Source organism: Populus alba, chromosome 19 (genome assembly GCF_005239225.2).
Source record: "Populus alba chromosome 19, ASM523922v2, whole genome shotgun sequence".
Taxonomy (NCBI): domain Eukaryota; kingdom Viridiplantae; phylum Streptophyta; class Magnoliopsida; order Malpighiales; family Salicaceae; genus Populus; species Populus alba.
The window spans coordinates 20,045,936-20,059,891 of NC_133302.1; the positions used below are offsets into that span (position 1 = coordinate 20,045,936).

At 28.0% G+C, this 13,956-nt stretch overlaps 1 protein-coding gene across 1 annotated transcript; it reads left to right on the forward strand.

The window, feature by feature from the left end:
* Nucleotides 1-629: 629 nt before the first annotated feature.
* Nucleotides 630-3,931, forward strand: LOC118038523 (uncharacterized). The gene is made up of 2 exons (XM_035044906.2): nucleotides 630-1,255; nucleotides 3,610-3,931. Exons 1-2 carry the CDS (start codon nucleotides 956-958, stop codon nucleotides 3,772-3,774), a joined length of 465 nt encoding a protein of 154 aa, XP_034900797.1. The 5' UTR covers nucleotides 630-955; the 3' UTR covers nucleotides 3,775-3,931.
* Nucleotides 3,932-13,956: the final 10,025 nt, after the last annotated feature.

The window sequence follows — 13,956 nt, forward strand, 5'->3', positions numbered from 1 at the left end:
CAAACTAAAATTAATTAATTTATTTTAGATATACTTAATATTGTTAAAATAAATTTAACAAGACAAATCAAATCTGTCCTAAAAAATTACCAAACAAAATAGTAACTGGTTATGAATTTGTTCAAACTTAATTTAAGTTTATTTTCAAATTACACAAACTTATATTATTCCTCCAAAAATCTAATTTATTTATCAATCCAGTCTATTTGAGACTGTGTTAACAATTATGATTCAAAGCATTGTTTACTTAAAAATATATTAAAATAATTTTTTTATTTTTAAAAAATTATTTTTAAAATTAAAACATCAAAAGAAATAAAAATATAAAAAAAATTAATGAAAAATTTTTTTAAAAAAAAAATTAAGTTAATGCGACTTTTCCTAAACTCAACTTTAACTTTGTTTGTTTTTTATTTTAAAAACATTTTCTGAAAAAAATTGAAATTTTTTATTATTTTAAATTAATATATTTTTGATATATATTTTTAAAATTATTTTAAAAATAAATAAATATATATATATAAAAATATATTTTTAAATAAAAAAATACTATAAAAAACAATCATAATTAATAATTACTCTTCCAAACATACTTTTGTAATACAAAAAGCTCTTGTTCCCACCTTAGAAACTCTCTCCCTCTTTCTCTCTCTGTGTCCGTGATTTGTAGTAAAACATTAAAACTTTGCTTTAGAAGCACGAGTCCATTGTTACTACCATAAAAGCCTTGATCTTTGCACTCATAAAGAACCCACCTCTCTTTCTCATTCACTCCACTCTGCTACCTTCACTAGCTATATCCCCATTTCCATGCTTAACAAAACAAGTGTTAAGACCCTATGACACCCTGAAAGAAACAGGCAACCGGGTTTGCTTTGGCTTCTCTTTCTTTAATGAGAGACAAGAAGGTAGAGAAAGCTTGGATATTTTTGCTAGACATATATAATTGGTTGTAATGGGTGTGGAAGATAGTTGGGATACAGTAGTGTCACCACCAACTACAACATTGGTGCCTCTGAATTTAGAAAGAGATGATCATTGGAGACATTTTGATAATTCAGTGAATGCTGTGTCTTTTGGGTTTGTAGCTACTGCTATATTGATATCTATGTTCCTTGTTATGGCTATCTTTGAAAGGTTTTTAAGGCCAAGATCATTGTCTTCCTCTGCTGGTGCTAATGGCAGTTCTTCTTCTTCTAATGATCTTGAAGCTCAAGTTGTTTTCCATGGCAAGCTTGATTTCCCATCTCCAAAAGTACTCTCTCCCTCTCATTTCATTGGCTTATATTTTGGATGCAAGAACACAATTTGGTTGCATTTTTGTTTCTGTTTCTTGCTTTTGGTTTCTGGGTAAGGAAGCGATAGTGTTTATTTACTAAATTAATTTTTGTGGTGACAAAAGCAGCATTAATTTTGATTTCCTTTTCTTGTTCTGTTTATGTCTTGAATGTTTATGGGAAGACCTGCAAGGTGTAATGAGTATACCTGCAAGCATGACTGTGACTGCTCCTTTTGCTTTCTTTCTGTTTGCAATGATAACTAATCTATGGCAATTTGACTGGTATTATGCGAATTGAAATATTTGTATTTATGTGTTTAAAGTTTTTCCTTTTTTATGCTTTCTTAAATTTGTCTTTCTGAAATCACCTTTTGTCTTTGGTTTATTGTAGTAGTAAGTAGTAACCAATGAGATATCTATTTTTTAGTGGTTTAGGCTCTCACATTATGCATATATCTACTTAGTTGACAGTAATTAAGATGAAAAACATTAAGTCTTTATGCATAAATTAAGTATCCGATTTTTCTTGTATCTTATTTCATCAGAACTTGAAATGAGTTCCTGATTGAAAGAATACTATGTAAGTTTTCATTTTAGTTCAACTTAATGTCAAGTAGTAAATTATCTTTAGCTCCTAGTGTCCATGAGCAGTTTTCTAAACCATGATTGCATATGTCACAAGTGATTTAAGATTATGATTAAAGATGATCATTGTGACAATTAAGCTTTAGCTAGTTGAAGTATGGTGGCTTAATTTGTGGACAGATCATACAAATTTGGAAGATTAGTGGGAATTATTTGGAGCTTCTGTACTTGGCTGCATTCTGTTAAACAATTCATCATTTGCACTAAAATATTACATTATGACGGCTCTTTAACGCAACCTCATTCGATTACGAACATCTTAGAATAATAGAAATTATTATCCTAATGCATCTTCATCGTTATTAAGAACTATAATATTATTACCTTCACACCTTTCTTATTTATCATGTACAAAATATACCTTGGCCAGAATCTACTGCTACGCCAAAGTCTAAATCTACTGCTATAGTGCTGTAATTTATAAGCAGCTGGTATTGTTGACATGGCTGGCTGTTCTTATCGTGATTAAGCTCTGTGTATCATATTACTGATTGATACAGGTGTCTATTAAACAATCCGGTGCACTTTCTGCGTGGTTAATTATGTTAAAAGCACACATGGGAAGAAAGCCATTAATTACATTGATGTGCTTATCTATGCTAGTTTATCGAGCCAATGGGTCCATTATAGCTTTCCAGCATGTGATTTTTGTCTTTATTGCTTAACACCATTATAGTATCTCTATGGACTGTGAGATTGCTTGCTAAAGATTAAATCATGGAAGAAGAAAAGTCACTGCTTTATTTACTCACAGAGAAGAACATAGGAAATGATGTGTGAAATTTATCATAGACAATCTCTCATTCCAGCCTCCCAAGACTTGTCCTATGCAATTAAATGCAACTAAACATGTCTAGACACAATTGTCAAGTTTTTCATGTCTGAATTTGTTTATTATCTTCAAGTAACTTGCAGCAGGCCAACAGCAGCACCTGATGTGATGCTGTGGGTGAGAAGAGAAGTCTTTTGAAACATAACTGGCATCTATATTATGTGCCCATTGGTTTGCCATGTCTCATTGCTCCTTACCTACCATAGTTAAGACATGCTAGGCCAGCTTTTCTTTTGTCTTGTTCAATTGGTAGTCCAATATATTGTCTTGGCATGGCTACCTAATTTTTTACCTTTCATATTTCAACATGTTTCAATGATATCACATTTTTTCTACACTAGATGCTCGCAAATTGATTTGAAGTTGATTGAGGCCCTTGATTTATGGAAAAGAGGTATGAAATCCGGAGACAGTGGAGATAAATGTAGGAGGTATTAGTGCTTGTTAGGAAATCATTCTACTCCACTACTTGATGCCTTTGTACCTGTATCTTAAGAATGATTAAAGTAAAACCCTTATGTCTCTTTTTGCATGGCTTCATTTTTCAGCTTTTCTCTGCTTGAAATTTGTTCGAAAGTGTTTATGTTCATTAGTTGCCGAGACCATTAAACCTTCCATGGCTGGAAAATTCGTGGACACCTTGTTTACTACATTAAAGTATGCCATGGAACTTGGAAATGATACCTTCCACTAATATCTTGTTTCGTTGTCTACGAGGATTGCAAAAATATGATGCCTGAATAGTGATTCTTGAGTTTTACATGTATCTGGTTTAGTGCCAGCGAAATTCGCAGCAATTGTTGCTGGTTCTTGGTCCCTGTTTTCTTTGATAACTTCTTGTTTCATTATGCAGATGACAGTTTATGCGAAAGGGGTGTCAGTCCTGATGCCCGGCGATGATGTTCCTACCTTCCTTGCACACCCAGCTCCTGCACCCTGCCGTCCGGAGCGCATCATACAACCGCTCCAGCAACATAGCCGATGCCTCAGCTACACCTCAACCTCTTCTTCAAGCTAAAAACCTAACATGAATTCAAAATAACTAACTAGAACAAGGGGTTTTTTTCTTCCGATCATTGTCATCAACCAAATTTGATTTCAGCTGTGAACATTACTGATCATGAATTTGTGTACATTTGAATTCAATGATTACGTGCTGGTTTGGTTTGGGTTAAGGTTGAATTTGCTTTTTATTTAAATTTGAAATTTTTTTTAATTTTTTAGATAATTTTAATATGTGATATAAAAAATAAAAAAAATTTTAAAATATAAATAAAAAAAATTTAAATCAAAAAAGATGGAAGAAGAACTTCCAAACTATCACATATTCAAACCAATGATGGATGTAGGTTTAGTAAATGTGACAATAATGCATTGTGTTAAAGAGATGGAAGCGCTCTATGTTTGTTAAATTCAGTTTTAGTTCCAGTAACTAAATTCAAAACTTAATTTAAATTGAATATCAACTTTACAAAACCTTCTAACATGAATTGAATCAACATTAATGAATTTTTTTTTTAAAACAGTAAAATAATATTATTTTAAATAATTTATTTCCATGTTAGTACTCCGACCAAACCCCCGACAGTTATGGTCTACAAACGACGCAATGCAGCGGCAATTGCTCTAGCAAATGACCTTGTGTACTCATTACATGGAAGAAAGATGCAAGATGCGGTCAGTCATGTCAGCAGCAGCTGCAGCCTTGAGCTAAATTACACTATCGTTTCACAAATTTCCTCTGGGTCCCAACTCCCACCTCCAATCACTTTCCATATTTTCAAACTTGAAAATGGAAGTATATGGATGCATGGTCCCAAAGAACAAACAATCAAACTCTTAACAGTCTTGAATATTTCCATTTCAAAAGAAAATATTCATGTTATCAGAAGCGAAGTTCCCAGAGAAAATTTCTTAAAAACCATAATATTTTTTTCCTAGTTCCTGAGTACTTGTTGTTTCTTTGTTTTTTTTTTTAATTAATATGAAGGTATCCTGAATCAAGCTTACATGTAACTTAATTAATTTTTCGAGCTCTGAAATTACCAATTAAATAAAACTTTAAAAATAAAATTTTAATTTTAATTTATAAATCTAGAAACTGCATTTCTCAGAATAGTTGCAGCCATTATGTACCTGGAATGCATCGCACCTAGCAAAAGGGATGGTTAACCTCTTAAGATTATCAAGTTATGTCAAATCAAAAATAAGGTAGAACAAGCTTTCATTAAGAATGTGATTGATGGCTATAAGATTCAGGTAATGGTGTTACCATCGAGCTATGAAGAAAGTGACAAGGACTCGTGGTCGCCTGGTGGTTGTGACCGGTGTGCGCTCTACGGCAGCTAAATGAGCCAGTCCCGGAGCAATGCCCTACCAACCAGAGAGTGATGGTCCCATTTTGCATCAAAATGGCCCTGCTTTTGTTATTCAAGAATCTTTTTGTACATGGAGACTCCGTATAAAAATCAAATCAGTGAAGCACCAGCTTGGTTTCAGCCCCTGGTCGTCTCCTTGTATACAGTTTCTATTATAGCTAACACTCTCGCGATATATCGAATAATAAATGAAAAAGAAGACCCGACAACGTTAAGAGGTAAATTTTTCATGGGTAGAATTTGAAGTCGATTTTTAATATATATAAACCATATCATGTATAGTTTTGAAATGCAACTCGACCCGATGGGTCGACCTATAACCAGAACCGGGTCAGGTTGAAGAAAAAACATGGGAGAAAAAAACCTGGTGTGACTCAGCAAGATCTGGTAAAAAATCTGTTGCAACCCGTTAACTTTTGTTTTTATACTAAAATAATATTGTTTTAATTTTAAAAAAAAATTAACTCAAATGATCTGTTGATCTAATTCAAAGCTGGTAACCCAATCAAAAACTAAAACTTGGATCTTATAGTTGTACATATTTTTTGGATAATTTTCTTAATAGTTATCTATTTTCAAACTCAGATTCCAATCCAAATTTTGCAATCCACCTTCATACAAAATGATGTTGTTCTCCAATCTGCTCTAAGGGATTTTTTTATAAATAAAGAACAAAATCTATAATTGATAGTAGAAAGCGATGGTGAGCAACCTTTTAAAGCCCGTAAAAAGAGAGGAAGGAATTTGTTAGGAACCTGTCAATTCAAGAATGGAGGTTTAATTGTTCTGTTCCAGAGCCAACCAATTCGGGCACAAACCAACAAGAGCAACCAAGTTAATGGGCTCCGGAATAGAAATTGTTGGAGATTACAAGGATAACAGATTTGTAGCTAAAAAAATGCCAAGGAAAAAAAAATTGAGACTCGGGTATTTCTTCATAATTTAAATTACATGAATAAATAAATATAATGATAATAAATAAATTCATAGATAAATTAATAGTAAAAAAAAACTCAAATTGATGTCATCTAGATTATTAAACAATTCAATATTTAAAGGTGAAAATTAAAAAAATATACAAAAAATAAACATCGGTTTAACTCTTAAATTCTATGGCTATGGGTTTAAGATTGTGATAATCTCTTAAAAAAAAAATTAAATAACATTTGAAGAACAATTTCTAATAAATTAAATGAGTATATAATAATTTCATTGAAAAAAAAAAAAGAAACTCAATTACTAGCAAATACAACGTTGAAGGATAAATATTAAAAAAATACAAATAAATAAAAATTTAAAAAAACTTGATCCAAGCATACTTGGATCAAGATGTAAAAATATTTAACCCAATCATGATATTATAATAATCATGTTTGAAAATAAATTAAATAAAATCATAAAGTTTAATTATCGAATAATTCAATATCAAAAGATTAAAACAAAAAAATAATTTTAAAAAATAAACTAAAAATCTAAATGAATTTGGATTAACCTACTAACATATTGTTTTAAAAGTCTTAAAATAATTAAAAATAATATTTTTTTAATAAAAAAAACAGTTTAAAATAAAATACGGCTCAAATCAGGCTTTGAGTAAGTAAATTATTGAATTGACCACTATATCAAAACTAGATTTTATAACTATAAATAAAATATTTTTTTTTCTTTGTTTTTTTTTTTTGTGTATTAAGGGTGAGCAAAAAAATTAATTAAATTGAGAAAACAAGAAAAAAATAATCGAAAAAACTGAACCGTGAAAAAAAATAATTAAACTAATTAAATTTTAAAAAAACCAACTGGTTTGGTTTTGATTTTATAAGTTTGAAACTGAAAAAACCAAACCCAAATTGAAAAAAACTAGAAAAAAAATGGAGTCAAACCCAAAAACTAAGCCAAATAAAAAAAAAACAAGCCAAACTGTTTTGATCCGATTTTATCCAAAAAAAGCCAAACTTAAACCAATCGGTTTGAACCGATTTTGGTTCGAATTTGGTTCTTTTTTAAAAAATTAATTTAATTATTTTATTTTTATAAAAATTAATTTGAATAAAAAATAATCATCCCTTTTGTATATCTTTTCTTTTTGTGATCAATTTTAGTTCTTTAAATTTACTAATTTTTCTAAAGAAAAAAACATTTCAACGTCTTAAGGAAGATGTATTTTTTTTTAATCACCAAGTGGTAATTTCGAGCTAACCTCCTCATGCTGAGATTAAATTTTATATTCATGTTAGGATTGTGAAGATTTAAGCTTCATTTTAAAATAAGAGTTTAAATCCAATAAAAAGAAGATAATCAAGCTTAAGATCTTCAGGTTCAAGTCTTATCAAATCTTTTTAAAAAGATTTTATACCAATGTCATGTTATGTCACTTACAGAAGTATCCTATGATGTAGCCCGACATTGATGCGATTAGAATCTGTAAAGGGTGACAGCATTCGTTTACTGTATATAATACCCACCTATTTTATTAAAAATAACTACATAAAAAAAATAAACTCAGTTCGAGCTCTAAATTACTCATACAATGACCACTGAAAACGGAGGGTTATATGATCGTTAATTTCAGGGCTCATAGGATTAGTCGGGTGCACGCAAACTGGCCCGGACACCTACGTTAAACTAAAAAAAATAACAACATAAAACTATATAATAAATGATTTAGTGATATCTAAATGGTAAGTGGTTGGATTAAAGAGTTTATTTTCCTATAGTCTCATGTTTCAATCTTGTAATTGTTAATATAATAGTTATTAGAGATTTACATAATCGTTAATTTTAAAATTTATAAAATTAATTCAGATATACATAAACTGGCTTGAATATTCACGTTAATTAAAAAAATATATAAAAATTAAGTATTATAATCTCTTGGATTATGATCGATTTTTATTACTAAGAAATTACCAATCAGCAATTCTATAATCCCATTTTCATCAGGCTCATGGAGGATAGATGCCAAACACTTCATCTTCTATTAACAAAACAATCAAAATAGATAGGGTAAGTGTCACTGTTTATATAAGAAAAATCTCACGATGCTAGGAGTAATTTGTGGTATTTTATTAATTATTTCTTGTTACTTATAAAAGAGAATATAAAAATTATGATTAGTCAAAAGTTATAAAAATATCTTTATTTAAAAATTTTATTTTCTAGTTGTATCTTTCTATTTCTTTAGAGTGGATTGTAGTGAATAATTATAAAAATATAATTAATTACTTTTTAAATACAATAAAATTACTTGTTTATATTAACAGTGGAATAATTTAATATTTTTAATCAAACCCTTTTATAGCCTAATTAGAAGAATTAGACTTGAAATTATTGTAAAAATACAAAATTAAAAGATAATGTGTTAAAATATAGAAAAAAAAATAATATATGGCTCACCTACTCTAGCAACAATTTTTATTTTGATGTGAATTTTTATTTTATTTTTTTAATCCTTAAGCTAAAAAGAAAGGGAGAAACTGTTTGAAAACAGCGAAGAGAAATAAAATCGCTTGTTTGATTACTTTTTAGCGTAAACTATATATAATTTTTTTATTTAAATTAAACAAATTCCTTCAATGTAAAATATTAATAAAACTCTAGTCTCCTTATCTTTTATTTTTGTATTTTTTATTTATTTATTTGAATTGTTTAACAATAACAACACCTAAAAAGTTTAAATAGACTAGAAATTATTCTTTTGTATTAAAAAATATTTCGATACAAATGGTGGCTTGACCAAGACTTGGAATCATTTAATTAATTTGGTGGTGATAACGAAATCATAACTATTAAAATTTAATTTTTATTTTTAATTTTAAATAAAACAATATTAGTTATACCAAGCTTTCACCCTAATCTGGTAACTTTACAAAGAAGCATAGCGAATAAGAAATTCGAGTCATCATCCTCAAAATGGTCGGTGACTTCAAGAGATTCTCGATGGATGACAGCTTTGCTGCGAGGGTGCCAATTAGGATAAAGAGATAAAGACTGTTTGCCTTTTCCATTTATTTTTTAATATTTACTCCAATTGATTTCTCTTTCGATTTTTTTTCAAGACTTTCTTCTTTTTCGCCCGTTGAGAGGGGATAAAAAGGAGGAAAAAACTGCTTTTTCAAAAGTGGCCTTTGTTACCTGGAATTTTCCTGCGTAACGACAAACGGTGCCGTAACGGTCCTTAACCCCAGTTGTAGAAAAAGTAGACAGAATTCATCACTTGCAAGTTTACAACGAGCTGTCACGCTCACCCCTCGACCCTCTCAATTTTTTGATTTGTTAAAAAGATAGAGATAATAAAATAAATATATTTTTAAACATAGTAATTTTTTTTTTTTAAAAAAATATAAGATACAATGAACATGTTTCATTTATCTATATTATATTTGTTTTAATCTATTTCAAAACAATAACCAAATATATTTAATAAAAAAAACCACCTTGAAAAAAAGAAGAACAAAAGTAGTAATTTAATATATACATATAATTTGCTTTTGATGATGGCTTTTTATATATTAAATTAAAAAAAATTACCACGAAAAACCCACCATATCATACTCTCAAACTTGATATCTCTACCCGTCAAAACAGGTATAAATATAATTAAATATTAAAAAATTGTACATTTCATTTTACTTAAAAAGGAAAATTTATGTTGGGAGCGAACAAAATTCAATCTCTTATGTTTCCATTCTAAAAAATAATTAATCATGAAATTGAATTGGTCGAAACTTTAGTCTCCTCTACGCATGCTTTTTTCCCTTTTTTTTTTTCAAACATGAAGAAATTATATTGTCCTATGGCAACGATATTAACCCACTTTAGTCAATGAGAATTACCCCACATCTCTCATTTTTTATGTGCTTTGTCTAGGAATACCAAGGCAAAGAAGAAAATTGGTACCATCGGGTTGATGGCATGGAGATGCTCCCTTGAATTATTTTTTGTATGATTGCTATAGCTTCTGTAGTTTCATTTTGACGATGATACTACTATGGTGAATAAACCTGTTTGAAAGTATATCATTTGTTTGAAATCTTGAAAAAAAAAGAAAAAGAAAAGGAGATTTAATCTCCATGAACATGTACAAGTTAATTAAATAATAGTTATTAAATTTAGTGTAAATTTGTGACTCGATTTTATTAAAGAATAATATAAATTATATCCTAAGATTTCATATAATAATTTAAGTTATTGGGTTGAATTGATTCTTTGATATTCTATCACTTGAGGCTAAATAAATCCATATTTTAGTTAAATAAAATTGACTCAACTAGGTTTTTAATAATATTGTGTAACCTTGTTAGGTTAACATTAATGAATTATTAAAAAAAATGTTATTATTATTATTTTAATTGATTAATTTATTGATTAGTCAATTTAGGATCTAAATTGGATTTTATATAAAAATTAGGGAAGCTAACTTGATCAAAATCCAAGTATTATTGGTTTAATAAAAAAAAAACTTTTCAAAATTTTTTTTTAAAAGATAAATTGAAACAACATAATTTTAAATTAATCTACCTAATACGAGACCAGGATCTTAAAACGGTTCAAGTTTAGTAGCAGTCTTGACAACTATGACTTGAATACGAACTCTTATTTCAATTTGTATATTGAACTAGAACCCAAAATAGAATGGAGACCTTGACTCTTCTTGTCTCTTGAATCCCAATGGGTGTGATCCTCTAGCAGAAAAACACAAACTACAATTCAAGTCCTTGTTAGAATGGATAGAATTGCAACGTAAGACTCAGTGTCCAAATCAAACACAACATTATAAATCAGGATTTACATACGAGGAAAGATGTAAAGTCAAGAGAAAAATGATGCAAGAAGGACTCTATCCTCGTGAATTATCAACTCCATGCATCTCTCAATTAGTTGAATTAGTGGATTCTAATAATATTTAGTGAGGTGTGCGCACACCAATATCCTTGTAAAACATGATTGAAATGTTGAATTGAAAAGTGAAATAGAATGATGATTTATTTACATTATAAAGCAAAAATGGTAAATTATTCGAGTCAACAAATTTAGCCTCTTGTTTGGAATTACAAGAGTTGTGCAAATTTTAATTTTTTATTTAAAATTATTTTTTATGTTTTCAAATTATTTTAATGTTTAATATAAAAAAAAATTTTAAAATATTATTCTGATACATTTCTGAGTGAAAATAACTCCAAAAAACAATCACTATCACATTCTTAAACATCTTTTTAATAAATGATTCCACTAATTTTTTTTCTTAATTACTTGGGTTAAGTAATTATTTTTTGAGCAAGAATATAAATGGGATCATCACCATAGCAACACAATTTGGTCGGCTCAATGATTAAAATGGATCTGGAGCAAAATATTTTTCATCCATTCATTGAGATATCTTTTATCTCGATGTAGACGGGAGAGAGAACCTATAAAGTAAAAAATAAATAAAAAATACCATAGCTTTATGTATAATGACAAATTTGGAATAGTATTTTTGTCATTTATTCTCAACATCCAAATCAATAAAGAATCTTACTATAGAGCAAGTCTACTAATATTAGTAATGCGTACATGTTAATTTAATAATTAGATCTAAATAAAATTTATTTTATATTTATATCTTAGTTTTTTCAATTAAATAATATTTTATCTAACCATTTTTATTCTGTCACGAGACAATAATCTAGTAATATTATCTTGGATTACTCATTAAATTTGGGTATTATTAGATATTATATATATATATATATATATTTTTTTTCTTGTAATTTAAAGATTTAAAATAAATAAGGCCTTGCTAACAATTATTTGACCACGCATGTGACGCCCATAGAAACACTGACGGCTAATATTGGCAATTACGACGCCACGTAATTTATCACCATCTTGGATTTCTTGCCGTTGAGTGCGTCAATACGCGCACTGGGAGGACGTGACAACACTGTCCACTAATATCATAGCATAAATTTCCCATAAAATGCACTCAACGCTCTTTATTTTTTCTTTTAGGAAAATTTATTTTTTTAGTTTAGATTTTAATTAATTATTGAAATTAAATTCTTGATACTCTTGAATTGATTTAGATGTCATCATTCAAAGCAATAACCTATTTGAGATTGTAATATTTTAAAATATTTTTTATTTTTGAAATTTATTTTTAATATTAGATTTTAAAACATAAAAACATTTAATTCAAAATTAAAAAAAATCCAATTTTTTTTTTAGAAGTTCAATCATAAAAGTTATCTTTTTAATCAACCCTTATCACATTCAAACTTGCAAATTCAATTATTTAGATTTATATTCATCTAATCTAATCTAGCATAGATGGTTAGTATTTGCTATTTTTTTTTTAAAAAATATAATATTTTCATTTGTTCACTCGTTCTAACCCAAAACCCAGTAAACTAAAAGGTATAAACTAATTTTAATTTTAAAAAATAAAGAAATAATTTACTTGATTTAACTCGATTAAAAATTTAGAAATGATTCATGACTTAATCAATCTTAGTAAAATCTAAATAAAATCTGAGCAAAAAAATCATTATTTTTTTAAAAAATATTTTAATCAAAATAATATCATTTTAATTATTTTTAAAAAATATTAAAAATAAACTCACAAAAATTATTAGCCTTGTCTTAACCCCTGCTTTTAAAACTAGGCCATAGACAGTAGACAAGGAAGTGGAATCAATTCTCTTACAACAAATAGAACCCTACCTATCTTGAGCCTATTCACAATTCTACTAGAAATAGCCTCTCAACTATACATAATTTTTGGGGATTTTCACTACAATCATGAGCGCCACCCTCACTTCCAAGCTCCATAGACAGAAACACCCCATTCCACGCGCCATCATAGCGCGTAAAACACTATTATTACCAAGCCAGACACATAGTTAATGGTGCGTTTGGTTCTTGTACTCTCGATTTCATCTTATTTGATCTCTATACTATTCTTTGTTTCAATATCACCCCTCTTTTGTTTATTTATGCAGTTATTTGATCCTTTTGTGAACTTATGACTTAAGTACAATTGTATTAATAACTCATATATTTTATTTAAAAGTATATTAAAATAATTTTTTTAAAAAATTTTATTTTTAATATCAATATAATCTAAAAATACAAAAATAATAATTTGAAAGCAAATAATTTTTATTTTTTTTTAAAATATAAAAACAAACATACTCTAAACCGACCATTAAATACACTAATTGCATTCATAGAATAAATTTCAATAATTGTTAATATAATTAAATAATTATTAAAATTATAATTAAAATTTTTCATATTAACTGTTAAAAAATAACACGGTTAATTATATTACAAAAATCACATTAAATTCAATAATAATAATAATAAAAAGAATGTAAGAAATAGTAAGTTTTTACCATTTTCAAATATGCTAAAGATTATGTTAGGTTATTTTGAATTTGATGGATCATTTTTTTTCTAACGATAAATTTTTTTTTATTTTTAAATATTTTGTACATCAAATTCCTTTGGAATGATCTTACAAACAACCTTTTTATATATTTTCAAAAAACCAAATACCTTTTTATCTCAGCTTTAATTTCTTTTTATTTATTTATTTATTTACTTATCAGGAGGTCTGTTGAGTCTTTGGACTACATAATAAAGGGTTATATTCCATTATACAATAATCAAATAAACCATAGTTACTAGATTTGGAATTACTTCCATTAAAAAAGTCACTAGATACACATTAAAGGATTTTAATTTTAAAAACATTGGTTTAACTTTAAAGGCAATTATATCAATTTTACTAGCAATTATGATAAAAGTCCATAGATAAACAGACATTTAATTTAAATGAC